Source organism: Schistocerca piceifrons, chromosome 4, assembly GCF_021461385.2.
Source record: "Schistocerca piceifrons isolate TAMUIC-IGC-003096 chromosome 4, iqSchPice1.1, whole genome shotgun sequence".
In the NCBI taxonomy this organism is placed as follows: Eukaryota; Metazoa; Arthropoda; class Insecta; order Orthoptera; family Acrididae; genus Schistocerca; species Schistocerca piceifrons.
Genome location: NC_060141.1, coordinates 105,890,470 through 105,904,713, shown reverse-complemented (window position 1 = coordinate 105,904,713; position 14,244 = coordinate 105,890,470). Strand labels below are relative to the sequence as shown.

General features: G+C 43.8%; 1 protein-coding gene across 1 annotated transcript in view; it reads left to right on the top strand.

Moving 5' to 3' along the window:
* The window catches only part of LOC124795635 (nephrin-like), a 910,890-nt gene that overhangs the window by 630,159 nt on the left and 266,487 nt on the right, over positions 1 to 14,244 (top strand). The window contains exon 5 of the mRNA XM_047259707.1: positions 13,517 to 13,720. Coding sequence (XP_047115663.1) covers positions 13,517 to 13,720 — 204 coding nt within the window. The remainder of the gene's footprint in view (positions 1 to 13,516; positions 13,721 to 14,244) is intronic.

Genomic DNA, 14,244 nt, shown 5'->3' with positions numbered 1-14,244 from the left:
ACCAACAAAACAAGTACATGGCGACTAATTTACATGGCTAGGTACGTTAATGATTCACACTGTTGCCCATGACACCGGATCATTGAGGCACCATGGCAAGTGTCGTAGAGGATGATAAGCAAACTGCAAAAAACATTCTGATACCTTCCTAGCATTTGTGGATTTAGAGAAAGTTTTTGACTGAATAAAAAGACATGAGAAGTAGCACAGACGAATCATCTACAGTATCTACTACTACCACATTTTTTACTTGTATGAAAACACCGACAGCATGTAGGCTCCAAATAACCATGACCTTGTAGAAGGAATGATCATGTCATTCACCTGAGTTGATAGAAAGAAAATAGGTATTATTGGACAAATATTCGACCTCCGCACCTCTCAAACTCCAGTCCACCGTAATAACATTCACTCCATCGTTCGAAGCACTACGCTATCGGCTGAGGAAAACTAAATAGATGTGTTAAATCTAATGTAGATTTCAATCAGCAAAAGTAGAAATTCTAATCTTTTATGGAATCTGAGTAACAAAGTACGTCGAAGAATATTCATGAGTATTTTAGTGCAGCCCCTTATTCTGAGTAATATACTGAAATGAAGTCATTTTCAAAAGCTGCTGTGAGATCCTAGGACGCAAAAATGCACATAATGTAACAGCTAAAATTTTCATAGCCCCTTACCTCTTATTAAGATCTACACATTTTTTTTTAAAGGGGAGTTGGTCTTGCTGCAGAGATAGTAACCAAAGTACATGTGGCTGGTTCAAATGGCTCTGAGCACTACGGGACTCAACTTCTGAGGTCATTAGTCCCATAGAACTTAGAACTAGTTAAACCTAACTAACCTAAGGACATCACACACATCCATGCCCGAGGCAGGATTCGAACCTGCGACCGTAGCGGTCTTGCGGTTCCAGACTGCAGCGCCTAGAACCGCACGGCCACTTCGGCCGGCAAAGTACATGTGTGTTAAAACAATAATTCCTTAACAATTTATACATTTTCAAAAAAGATTTTCCACTTCAGCTCTCTAAATTCAACCATTACGACTGCAGTTTCAAGCTTTGGTATTTCAGAAGTGTAACATTTTGAGCCAGCGCATAACTGTAAAAATTAGAAACTCTGTGGAGTACGTAAACGTCTCATAGCGAGCGTGATAAGTGCTTTTACCTTGTTGTCGAAATTTGTTCTGGTGATTAAAATTAAGCAGTCAGTGGCAGGAAGCTTGGCCTTCAAAGATTCTGCACGACTGAAAATGAAATGAAATGTCGTGTGGCTAAGGCCTCCCGTCGGGTAGACCGTTCGCCTGGTGCAAGTCTTTCGATTTGACGCCACTTGGGCGACCTGCGCGTCGATGGGGATGAAATGATGATGATTAGGACAACACAAAAACCAGTCCCTGAGCGGAGAGAATCTCCGACCCAGCCGGGAATCGAACCCGGGACCTTAGGATTGACATTCCGTCATGCTGACCACTCAGCTACCGGGACTGTGAACTCTATTAAAGAAAAATTAGTTGTGAGTCATCTCCCTAATCACTTTATCTTCCTTTCTGCTATTACTTCACTGCCGCCCTCTGACCCATTGCTTTGCTCCCTCCATGGCTACACAAAATATGAATATGTATCTCTTTAAAACCACTTCCCTTAGTTTCGCTGGTACAACGAGCCATGGCCCCAATCTTGTCTCCTTACATAATAACCCATCACACAAACTGAACTGCTGCTAGATACCATGTTCCTTACATTATCTATCAGTGCAATGTGACGATTTCCACCCAGCTAGGTCTTGTTGACCTAGTGCTTGTGTCACCACTACCCTTCTGTTTAATGTGTCTGCATTTCCATGTTTCTTCGCCAGTTTGTAGATTACTTCATCCTCAAGTTTTAAGGCTCATCTCGTCATTCAGCTGGATGAGTCCATATAACCTAGTAACCACTTCAAAGGAGCTTGATCATTTTCGGCTTCAAAATTTCTTCCTTAAAGGTAACATCATAGGTATGCTACTCGTAGATGAAGCTAAGCATCTCCCTCTCCGAAGTAGAAGAATTTCTTTCAGCTCTATTCTGTTGTCTCAAAGCAAAAGATGCAGTAGGGTGTTCTTCTCCATTATTCTCCCGGCTAAAACCGCATCCAAGGGTCGACGCATTGTATGATAGAACAGTTTCCTTCTATAAATCTGGGAACACGAAAAGTGGACTTGTCAGCAATTCCTTCAGCAAGTCAATTGCTTGCTGTCACCTCTAAGACCACACATATTTGATAGCCTATCTCAGCAACTGAGTAATTCGTTACACTTTTTCTACGATCTTACAAATTTCCTGTAATAATTCTATAGGCCCAGACGGTAATTCTTGCTTATCCCTGGTGCAGGAAAATCTCGCACAGCCTGTATCAATTTTGGATCGGTCCTCACACCATCTCTACTAATTGCATGTCCCAAGAAATTCACTTCTTCCAGTGCAAAATGACACTTCTGGGAATTCAGTGTTAAATGTTCGTTCTGTAATCCCATGAAGACTTCTCTCATCCTCTCAGTCACTGCCCATGCCCTTGCATATCTCTCAAATAAATACCACAAGCTATCGCTTGCTTCATGATAAATATATGTCCAAGTGATGCTAAATGTTGTTGTGTTTACATAAAGAAAAGTATTATCTTCTCAAATATCTTCTGATATTTTTGCTGCCATTGTCTGCAGTCACTTTCAGACTCAAATTAATCATCAAATTAAGTAATTCAATACAGCTGCATTCTGAATTGCTGGTGTATCCATGCAGTACCACAATAAAATAAAAACAGCGAATGGCTGGAGGAGTATGAATGAGAACAGTGGTGTATTTAAGTTTACAAAAATAATGACAAGTTTTTTACTCATCCTTTTATATCTACAATCGAACTGATAAATTTTGCGAAAAAAATGAGATACATATATGAGGAAAGGAACTGAGCTTGATTGGCAAAGCATTCACTGGGGTGCAAACTATACAAGTTCTCCCCTGAATTGATGCATGTTACAAAGCAACCATTCTTCGTTTAAATGAACCCATTGTGAGGCCCAGTTCTCTTCAAATGGAATCAACTACGACCAGGTACACCACAAACTGTGGTTCACGGAGAACAGGGAGCTGTGAATATCATTTAAAAAACGCAGCGCTGGTGCAGCAATACTTTACTCTTCCACCTCGATTCAGATGGCAGCGGATTCTGCTGGCCTGGTAGGCAATCCAGACACAGTACTGGGGTTCCCACTCTGAGGAGCAAGCCTCTGATTAGCATATCCTGTGGTGAACCATTCAGCGACTCGAAATCTCTCTTGCCTCAAAAAGAAGATTTTAGACTACGGAGGCATCGTTCCCACGGTAAGCATGGCCATATTTCGCCTAGAAACGTCTACCTAGACGGGACAACAGTTCCTTATTTATGAAGGAATCTAATCTTTCCAGGCCAACCATTTCCAGTTTCTGAAAGTTTTGTGGCGGCGTTCGTAGCGACAAACAATTCGCTGTAGAAACGTCTTATGAAGTCACCGCCACACTTTTAATAGCGGGCCGACCGGTCCGCTGGAACAATGAACAGAAAGATGAAAACCCAAACACTCTGATTAAATAAAAGTCGGTACTTATCCTTATTAACGAAGATACAGAAACACAGTAGTGAACTCCGTGTCTACAGAAATCTGTCTAGTTCGAGTCGGAGCGGCTAGGTCAGCGTCGGCTGACGACAAACAACAACTCTGCTGCGATTAACACACAACTGACTAGCAAGTACACAATTCGGTGGCGAGTATACAACTGAGCGGCGAATACAGAACTGTCCTAGCGCTCGCGACTCCAGCGCTTAAGAACCCAGAAGCCAGCGGTGGCGCGCGCAGACTTGCGGCGATTTCCTGTATCGCTGGCGCTGCTTATGCGGACGGCGTCCGGACTTTGATGCTGCCAACCTTTTGGCAGCGGGCTCGGTTGGCATTACTGGCTAGGATATAACACTCCTCCCCCCCCCCCCCCCCCAAATCGTCGCACCGTCGTTGAATGATGACGTGGCGAGCGTCGACGGCGGGGGAGGGGTCTGGCCGCACTAGAATTGTTCTTGCGTTTACGCAAACAAACAGTCTGGATGTGTCCTTTCCTTTGACAAAAGTGACAAACCGCGTTTCTTAACGGGCAACGTTCACGAGGATGAGCAAGAACACACTTAGGGCAAGACTTAACTCTATCATTTTGCACACGCAGCTGACGAATGTGTTTAACATGACGCGGCCGGCAAGTGTTTACAGTCTGACTCTGCCGGTGGGGCCGCGGGCGTGACATAACTTGCTTAGCACAGGCAATTTGAGAAATACATGGCTGATCTAACTCACACTCAGCATAGTCAAAAGTATCTTGGGCATCAATGATGTTCATCACAGTCTCCAATGACGGGTCAGGCAACTTTAAGATGGCAGCACGAATACGAGAATCTGCAATGTTTTGAGTAATAGCGTCTCGAAGCATGACATCACTGTAGGAAGCTCCACACACACAATTAAATCGGCACTGACGGGTGAGGCCCCGTAAATCTGTGAACCACTGTTTATTAGATTGATGTGGCAGTTTCTTTAATCTGAAGAACTTGAATCTGGCTGCTGCCAAATGAACTCGCGACTCGAAATACTCAGCAAGCTTGTTACAACAACGTCATAGTCTAAAGCTTCTGGCTGGGATTCCGGGAACAACTTACAAAGTAGTCGATAGAGTTCCACGCCTGCAGTGGAAATTAAATAAAGCTTCCGCTCAGTACCTGTGAGTTTGTAGACTGTCATGTGCGCCTGCAACTGCGCGAAATATTCTCGCCATTCTTCTCTTGATGCATCAAAAGCACGGAAAGGTGGTGCTGCCTGTGCTTGTTCCTTTTGTGTTGGAGGATTAGCCGCTTGTTTGGCGATTGCTGCCACCAGACTTTGTATTTGCTGACTCTGTAACAAGATCAACTGTTGTAAGTCGGCAGACATAGTGAGCACAAATTAAACCAGCCCCCAAAATTTTATCGCTATAATTAGTATAACCAGAAACAAGTTGAACCAGCCCTGCACACGAGTTCGGCAGTCCTCGTCGCCAGTTTTGTGGCGGCGTTCGTAGCGACAAAACAATTCGCTGTAGAAACGGCTTACGAAGTCACCGCCACACTTTTAATAGCGGGCCGACCGGTCCGCTGGAACAGTGAACAGAAAGATGAAAACCCAAACACTCTTATTAAATAAAAGTCGGTACTTATCTTTATTAACGAAGATACAGAAACACAGTAGTGAACTCCGTGTCTACAGAAATCTGTCTAGTTCGAGTCGGAGCGGCTAGGTCAGCGTCGGCTGACGACAAACAACAAATCTGCTGCGATTAACACACAACTGACTAGCAAGTACACAATTCGGTGGCGAGTATACAACTGAGCGGCGAATACAGAACTGTCCTAGCGCTCGCGACTCCAGCGCTTAAGAACCCAGAAGCCAGCGGTGGCGCGCGCAGACTTGCGGCGATTTCCTGTATCGCTGGCGCTGCTTATGCGGACGGCGTCCGGACTTTGATGCTGCCAACCTTTTGGTAGCGGGCTCGGTTGGCATTACTGGCTAGGATATAACAGAAAGAAGGCTGTTAAGCTTCCCAACAGTCGTGCCTGTGAAATATATGCTTTTTTTTTCTTCAGCTCGCTAGAAGAACCTGGCGACTTCCTGGGGAGTTACAGTCTTGTCTCCACTACTCACGTGCACCAGCCGCTCTGATCTTATCGACCCAGCTTCTGACATATGAAAGCTTATAGTTTTATGAATGTCGCACAATTTGCACACAAACTCAGATTACAGTAGTCTCTCTTAAATGGCTTCCTCCACCCACTTTCCGCCAACTGGCCGCCTTCACAACAGTCTGTAGTCTAGCACAGGTGAAATGTTTTGCGAGCTGGCGCCCTCCTGATGCGATCCTAAAAAAGTAGGAAGCGTGGAGTGTAACGGTCCGAGGAACCTCTGTAGGTACAATTCGCAGAGCACTGCTTCTCCGAATCACTCGCTGGACACAACATTTATGGCCCAATCCATCTTTCTCCATCTCGCCCCCACTACAGCCCCTCGGGAACAAGTTTTATACAGGCTACATATGCAGTTTTAAGAACATTCTGCTTGCAATTTCCTCACGTACGAAATTCATAAGCCACACATTAAAAAAATGTAAAATTGGGGAACACAGAGATCACGAATATGAATATTAATCTTACCGACAGAGTAGTTAAAGTTAGAGAGTGACTTGCCACCTTTCAATACACTGAATGTAGGTGATGCTGTAATCCTTTCAAGACACTCTATAAAAAATGATAAAATGCTGTTAGTGCATTCTTCAAACCAGACGGCATTCTTCTATACTGATAATTTCGAGAAGGCCACGAATACGAAGTCTTTGCTCTGCCTTCTGTAATCACCTCCAATTGATGGCACTCAGATCCATAGTTGAGAAACGTTGGTACTGCTCAAGGATATCAATTGTTTCCATGATGTTCGGAGTGTGATACGCATATGTGATTGTCTTACTATTCAAATGGCTGTTCAAATCCCTATAGTCGCGGAGAAATCGACACTTCCTTGAACCATCCGTAGATTATTTGAGTATGATTACAATTCCAGTGCCCCCACCCCCTGATTGTCCACAACTTTCTTCTATTAGCTGCATATTCTGAAGCGACTGCAGGTACCATAAAATTCACTAACGCTTCTGGTACACTGGAGCTTCGTTCGCCATACGATTCATGTGTTGCTTCATAGGCGTTGCAGTCAATGGCCATTATGGAAAAAATAAGTCTTGAGCTCCAACAACAGTTTTTCCTTAATCACTCTCTCTGTTGCTCTCAAATGCTTAACCTTCTTATGTAATGCAGTCTTAGTAGCGTTCTGTGACTGGTCATAGCTCGCACCTTCTGTACAGCCATCTCCCTCTTCTGGAATCTTTAATGTTGCTACTGTTGTTCACTTTAACAGCTTAAACTGCTCGGCGCCAAAATCATCCACACTAACGAATATTACCTCACCTCTGTCCTTTTACTGTACATGTACAACATTTCGTCTACCTACATTGAATCTAATAAATCATTACCATCCAGCTGCTCCACTATACACAACTTACCAACTGGTAAGTAAAGCTCCACACATTCCCACAAGATTTTCCGGTGGCACTCGACACACGGTCTTGCCAATTAAGCCTTGATACTATTGTTCGTGCTTGAACTTCATTTATGATAGACGGTACTTGCGACAGATCGATAATAGTGATAGCTTCCCCGAGCAGCAATGTGTACTCTCTGAGCTCCACAAGGTGACGTAAAAGTTCAGTTATGGCATGAAGCCGGTGCAGAAAGCATAACCCTATTATCACGCTGTAGCCCTCGCATACATGAGACTCCACTTTTTTACACTGCTTATACATGGTAGCCTCCAGTTGAAAATTCGACGTTAATGACCCCAGTGGCCATTTATCGTTATACCCAACCCCCGAAAATTGTAACATGGTGAGTCCAATTACTTCCTACCTATGAAATCTTTTGAGGCCACTGAAACAAGCGGTCATGTGTCCAATCGAAAAATATAACGTATTTAACCTGCGGTACACACAATGGCACATTCCATCTCTATATTCACACTCTCAGCATTCGTTTTTACTGGGAACGCGTTACGGTGAATCCTGGGTTCCCGTTTGAGCTTAACAGATGCTTATAACCACCTTGACCACGCCTACTGTTAATCCCGTAACACTGCTGATGGTTCATACCACACTTTTTCCTTTGTGGCTGGCGACAATGCCTATGCCAATTAAAACAGTTTAGATCGCCCCTAAAAACATTCCGTTTATCTCTCATCCCCGCTGCAACATCAATGTCTTCAAATTCCATTGCAAGCCTCCCTGTTGCAGGGAGGTCCTTAGCTGCATTAGTGCACAACCTGCTAAATATTACCGCTGCCAACCCCCTCAGAAATACATGAAGTGACCTTTGCTCGCTTCCTGTAACGACACCTTGTTCGCCTCATGAATCTGCGTTAATTCGTACGTAAGAATGCTAATTTTGCTAATTCCATCTGAAAAAATTCTCTATGGCTTGATTAATACTTAGCAGTCACAAAAAAAGAACGCGCACCATTCTGCTTCTTGTACGTTTAAAATAATTCTTGCTTTATTTGCTTAAAAGTTGCTGCCTTGTTTAATTCTTCCGAGCATCCTAAAAAGGGCTTCAGTTCTCATGGAAAAAGCATTCTCGCCACTTGCAACATTTGTTTAGCTGGTCCACTCCCGATCGCAGCAGAAGACAAGAGATGTTCCTCAAATGATAATACATTCGTGAATGCACTGCCAGAAAATGGAGTAAACAGGTTCACAATAGCTACACAGCATATTTCCATTAACAAATACAAATGATACTTAATCTAATATTAACAGGGACGTCTTCATTCCAAATGTAGTTTCTAGTGAATAACTTGAAAACTAGTAGAGGTATCTTAATGGAGTCACATAGGTATTGTTTTTATATCAAACTGAGGCTACATACGAATTTTCATCTTTCTCAGTCTAATACTTGGGGCCCTCAAATTTTCGTAAAAAAGCCCATTTTGACCAAAATACTCCTCCGATCAAGTTGAGACTTGTAACTTTTGATTGTGGCATACATTCACACATTCTGCACAATTGTTTTGCTTTCTAGCTCCAATATTTAGCGCCACTTATTTTTTTCTTAAAATAATATTCATTAGATCATTCTGAGACTTCACAATGTAAACATTAATATACTGAAGCATACGCTAACAAAGTTTGGAAAACTTATTTTAATACTGAATTACACTCTTAGACTACGGTGCTACACTTTGTCTATCCACAGCCGCATCATGATGACGTGGCGCTAATGGTAGTGAACTGGGTTAAGTCCGAGACGCTCACTCTGTATCTCTCCTTACATACAGCGCTTGTTTCGTTACACGAGGTGTGGTGACATTGTTGCCCTCTCCGGCTATTTCCGCTGTGTAGCTTTCACGATAAGCCGACTCGAAATCCTATTGTGTACGTGTTGCTATAATCTACACGTCGCCACTCTACGCTTACTTGCCAGCGGTAGCTAATGCAATGCTTCACAGCACCGTATTACAAATTTCACCCAAGACTAGGTAATGGTGCTACAACGCCGATCTCCAAAAAATACTTAAATTTTCGTCAATTTCACAGGTAACTTGAGCGTAGTTTCGGACAACGTATAGATTCTATGTAATGTGAAGGAAAAATATATGAATCAAGCTCTGATCTCACCAAATCATGAGATACAGTAGGTTGAATATGGCTATCTCGAAACACACAAGTTTCTACTCTACATCCACTTGACACAGTACCAAGAACAAGACTAAACTTTGTTCTTTACCACGTCGTCCCATATCTGAAATTTTTGCTCTCTGCCAACTGATTGGCTGTAACGGGACAATGCCTCCAAGGAAACCCAAGATATTCCATGCTGCGTTTTAGAAAAACACGTTTCGCTAGCAGACGAATTTGTCAACGACCAAAGAAATAGCGTGTACATGGAAAGGCTGCGCACGTCACCACGTTATTTAGCGCTGCTCGGCGCGCCTCGCTATATTGTTACGCGTTTCGGAAGTCATTCTATGTTTGTTTCGAAAGCAAAATAGTGCGTGTGCAACCTTATAAGGTAAGCCACTAGTATTACTGAGCGTCTTTTCGATGTCATGCCTTACATTTGCTCAATCCATAACAGCACTCACAAAAGCAATAAAGCTGCAAATATACCTGTTTTTTTTTTTTACCCATTATGGACGTGGGACACCAGCTGGTCAAATACTTAAGAAAGAAATTCGACAAACAGCCGTGAAAATTGAGAAGTTTTTTATTTCATTTTCACTACCAGTTTCGCCAATTCCGTATTCCATCTTCAGCCCTTGACTGAGTTGACTGCAGTCAGGTCTTCGAAGAAAACACTTGAGAATCCATTATATACAGAAACAGATGGTACTAGTATGCCAAACTCGATAATTTTTTAGAGTTGCGTATGAGGCCTTAAGATGTCCTATTGAATTGCCAAAACTGGAAGCAAAAATAAAACAAACGCTCCTCAAATTCAGCTGCTGTTTGGTGAATTTCTTCTTTAAATAGACAAATATATCTTGTTCGACTGAGTAGTCTTCAAAAGTAATACATCTCAGTGGTTTTGAGCCTTTACGCTACACACCACAACAGAAAGAATTTTCAAGCGCTTAACTTGGTGCGAACATGTGAATCTATAATTTTACCCAACATTTCGTAACTTCTTTTGTTTTAATTTTTAAAAACGTGGCAGAAGGTTATTCAGTTTGCTTTGCTCTGGACACTGTGTTACTCCTCTATGGTATTCTGTCTCTTTGCCGGTGACTGAGATTCTGTAAGGGAAAAAGTGACTGGCATTGGCGTGTGGCTTGCGGGTACACGTTGCATGGAACAAAAGCCATGATAGAGCAGCCACTCTGCAAGCTATAATATTATTAATTAAGAGTCCCGACAGGAAGCTTACACCTGTACTTCGACATGGCAAATCATCCAAATGAAATTTAACATATATGGCTGAAAAATCGCTATTAGTAAATTGTGATTCAATATTTACAGACCAATACCGCTGCAAAATATGATACATATCTATACCTGTTAGGTCTAACAATTCTTGCTTATACCTTGCTTGAAACGAAACAATACATCGTATGATACGTGATGTGACTTGTGAGATGACGCAATAGCAACCCGCATTATTGGAGCGCATAGAAACTATTTGAAGCCAACTTCCCTGGTACAATGGGACTGCAGCAATACAACACTGATGCGAATCTCTGTTGCATCGACCAGCGCATCAAGCAGTGCTGGTTGCCCTATGCAACTGTATCATACAATAGGCGGAAAGGAAAATTTCAAGTGATCTGATGTGACTCAAAGTGTCTTAAGTAGATGAGGAAATGCTACAACCGTTTCTGTAGAGTGTTTCTCAGTAAATGTTTTACTGTTTGCTTTGTATCGAAATCCACTGTTCTGGGTGAATTTATCATGGTTTGGTGCCACTCTCAAGAAAAACGTTTTAAATGGCAGTCCCATCATTTAACTGTAGAGATCGTTTATTTTACTGTACAACCATCATTTCGACCTCTTGCCATTGTCAAGTGCCACAATTTTGGACACGATCAGACTTCTACGAACTAAGTCATCATGAACTATATTAAACCAGTCTATATAATGTAGGTGTCACACAATTAAAACGAGAACATATTTACGAAATATATGGGAAAAATAAAAGAAACTTGCGTGACATACATTGAACTACTGTGCCATAAAACGGTCACGAAAAACAGTTATCACATGCGTAAGCACCATCATCTCAAGCCACACTGTCAACAAACAAAATAAAAAGAAAAAAAATTTAAAGAAATTAAAACTGTTTCGGGATTCGTGCATATTTACCGGCAGTCAGTCATCCTTATTCGACTGTGAGAAAACTATTAGTTAAAAAGATGATTTCTTTTACATCTCATAATCTGATTTCACAGCTTGATGATGAATTTTGCCATTGCCCATAGTTATTGTGATTTTTCGAAATGAAGTAAAACAGAGTGCATATTTTAAAAAGTGTACAGAAAAAATTTACTGGGAGACCAGACTACGGATGGTGCATTTCAGGTCATACTACACTGCACATCAAATGTAGCTAACATATCGAGATTGTTTTGAACACTGGAAAGAGAGCCATAAATCCTTCCAGTAAATATCTGACATACACTATGTGATCAAAAGTATCTGGACACCTGGCTCAAAATGACTTACAAATTCGTGGCGGCCTCCATCAGTAGTGGTGGAATTCAATCTGGTGTTGGCCCACCCTTGGCCTTGATAATAGCTTCCACTCTCGCAGGCATACGTTCAATCAGTTGCTAGAAGGTTTCTTGGGGAATGGCAGCACTGCACTGAGGAGGGTATCGATGTCGGTCTGTGAGGCCTGGCACGAAGTCGGCGATCTAAAACATCTCACAGGTGTTCTATAGGATTCAGGTCAGGACTCTGTGCAGGACAGCCCATTACGGGGATGTTATTTTCGTGTAACCACTCCGCCACAGGCGTACATTATGAACAGGTGCTCGATAGCGTAGAAAGATGCAGTCGCCATCCCCCAATTGCTCGTCAACACTGGGAAGCAAGAAGGCGCTTAAAAAGTCAATGTAGGATTGTGCTGTGATAGTGCCACGCAAAACAAAAAGGTGTGCAAGCCCCCTCCACGGAAAACACCACCACACCATAACGCCACCGCCTCCGAATTTTACTGTTGGTACTATAGACGCTGGCAGATGACGTTCACTGGGCATTCGCCATACCCATACCCAGCCATCGGATCGCCACATTGTGTACAATGATTCCTCACTCCACACAACATTTTTCACTGTTCAATCGTCCAATTTTTACGCTCCTTACACCAAGTGATGCGTCGTTTTGCATTTACTGTGATGTTGTGTGGCTTAAGAGCTGTCGCTCGACCGTGAAGTGCAAGTTTTCTCACCTCCCGCCTAACTGTCATAGTGCTTGCAGTGGATCCTGATGCAGTTTGGAATTCCTGTGTGATGGTCTGGATACATTTCTGCCTGTTACACATTACGACCGTCTTCAACTGTCGGCGGTCTCTTGTCAGTCAACAGACGAGGTCGGCCTGTACACTTTTGTGCTGTACGTGTCCCTTCAGGTTTCCACTTCCCTATCACATCGGAAACAGTGGATCTAGGGATGTTTAGGAGTGTGGAAATCTCTCGTACAGACGTATGACACATGTGACACTTAATCATCTGACCACGTTCTAAGTCCATGAGTTCTGCGGAACGCCCCATTCTGCTCTCTCACGATGTCTAATGACTACTGAGGTCGCTGATATTGAGTACCTGACAGTAGGTGGCAGCACAACGCACCTAATATTAGAAACGTCTGTTTTTTGGGGTGTCCGGATACTTTTGATCACATAGTGTAGGTGCAATCTGCTAGCGACGTGACACACCAAGGCTGTTGTCACCTGCTATGTACTGTTACTTTTATTGCTTATTTTGGGGTGTCCGGATACTTTTGATCACATAGTGTAGGTGCAATCTGCTAGCGACGTGACACACCAAGGCTGTTGTCACCTGCTATGTACTGTTGCTTTTATTGCTTATTTCCACAAACACGTGCGTAACACAGCTACGGACCCCCTTGAAGATGTCTCCCGCAGTCGGAGACGAAACGTTGCGAATTGACACAGAATTCATCAACCGACCACGGCATAACAGCCAGAATAATTATAATGGACATGATATTTCCGGCCGTGAATGTCAACATTTTAGTGTCACACAGATATTCGTTAGCGGAACTTTTTTTTGCAACGTATCGTATCACATATGGTACAGTGTGAGTGAAACCTGTGCCTTGTGGGACGATGAGGAGCCTCTGATTTAATGTCTGGCGGCGTGTGTGTTGCAGGAAGGCCCCGCCCGACGGTGGAGTGGTACCGGGACGACCGGCTGGTGACGAACAAGTCGGTGCAGGTGCCGGGCGGGCAGCTGCGCGCCGAGATGGCCCTGCGGGCGCTGGGCCGGCAGGACCTGCGCTCCAGCCTGCGCTGCCGCGCCTACAACAACCACCGCCGACCGGCGCTCGAGAGCACCGTCGTCGTCGACATGAACCGTAGGTACCACTTCTCAGCCCTCGCCTCCACTAACGTTACTCAGAAAATTACCGTTCCAGTGTCTGCGACATACTTACGCAGCATATTATGTGCTCACTTGAGCTGCCAGGGCAGCCGAGAGCCCTAACGCGCTGCTTCCTGGATCCGAGTAGGCGCGCCGGCCCGGGATCGAATCCGCCCGGGGAGTAACGACGACGGCTGGTGTGCCGGCCGTCCTGGATGTGGTTTTTAGGAGGTTTTCCACATCCTCCTAGGGGAATACCGGGCTGGTCCCCACGTCCCGCCTCAGTTACACGACTCGCATGTATTTGAAACACATTCACACTCTTTCACGATTTACACTAGACATAGACAGTTGGGGTACACATATTCCGTCCCAGGGGGTATGGGGTGGCGGCAGGAAGGGCATCCGACCATCCCTTACAATTCACCATGCCAAATCCGTACTTAACCCCGCCGACCCTGCGCACAATGCGGGATAAACGCGGTAGCAAAAGAATGAAAGAATTATGTGCTCACTTTT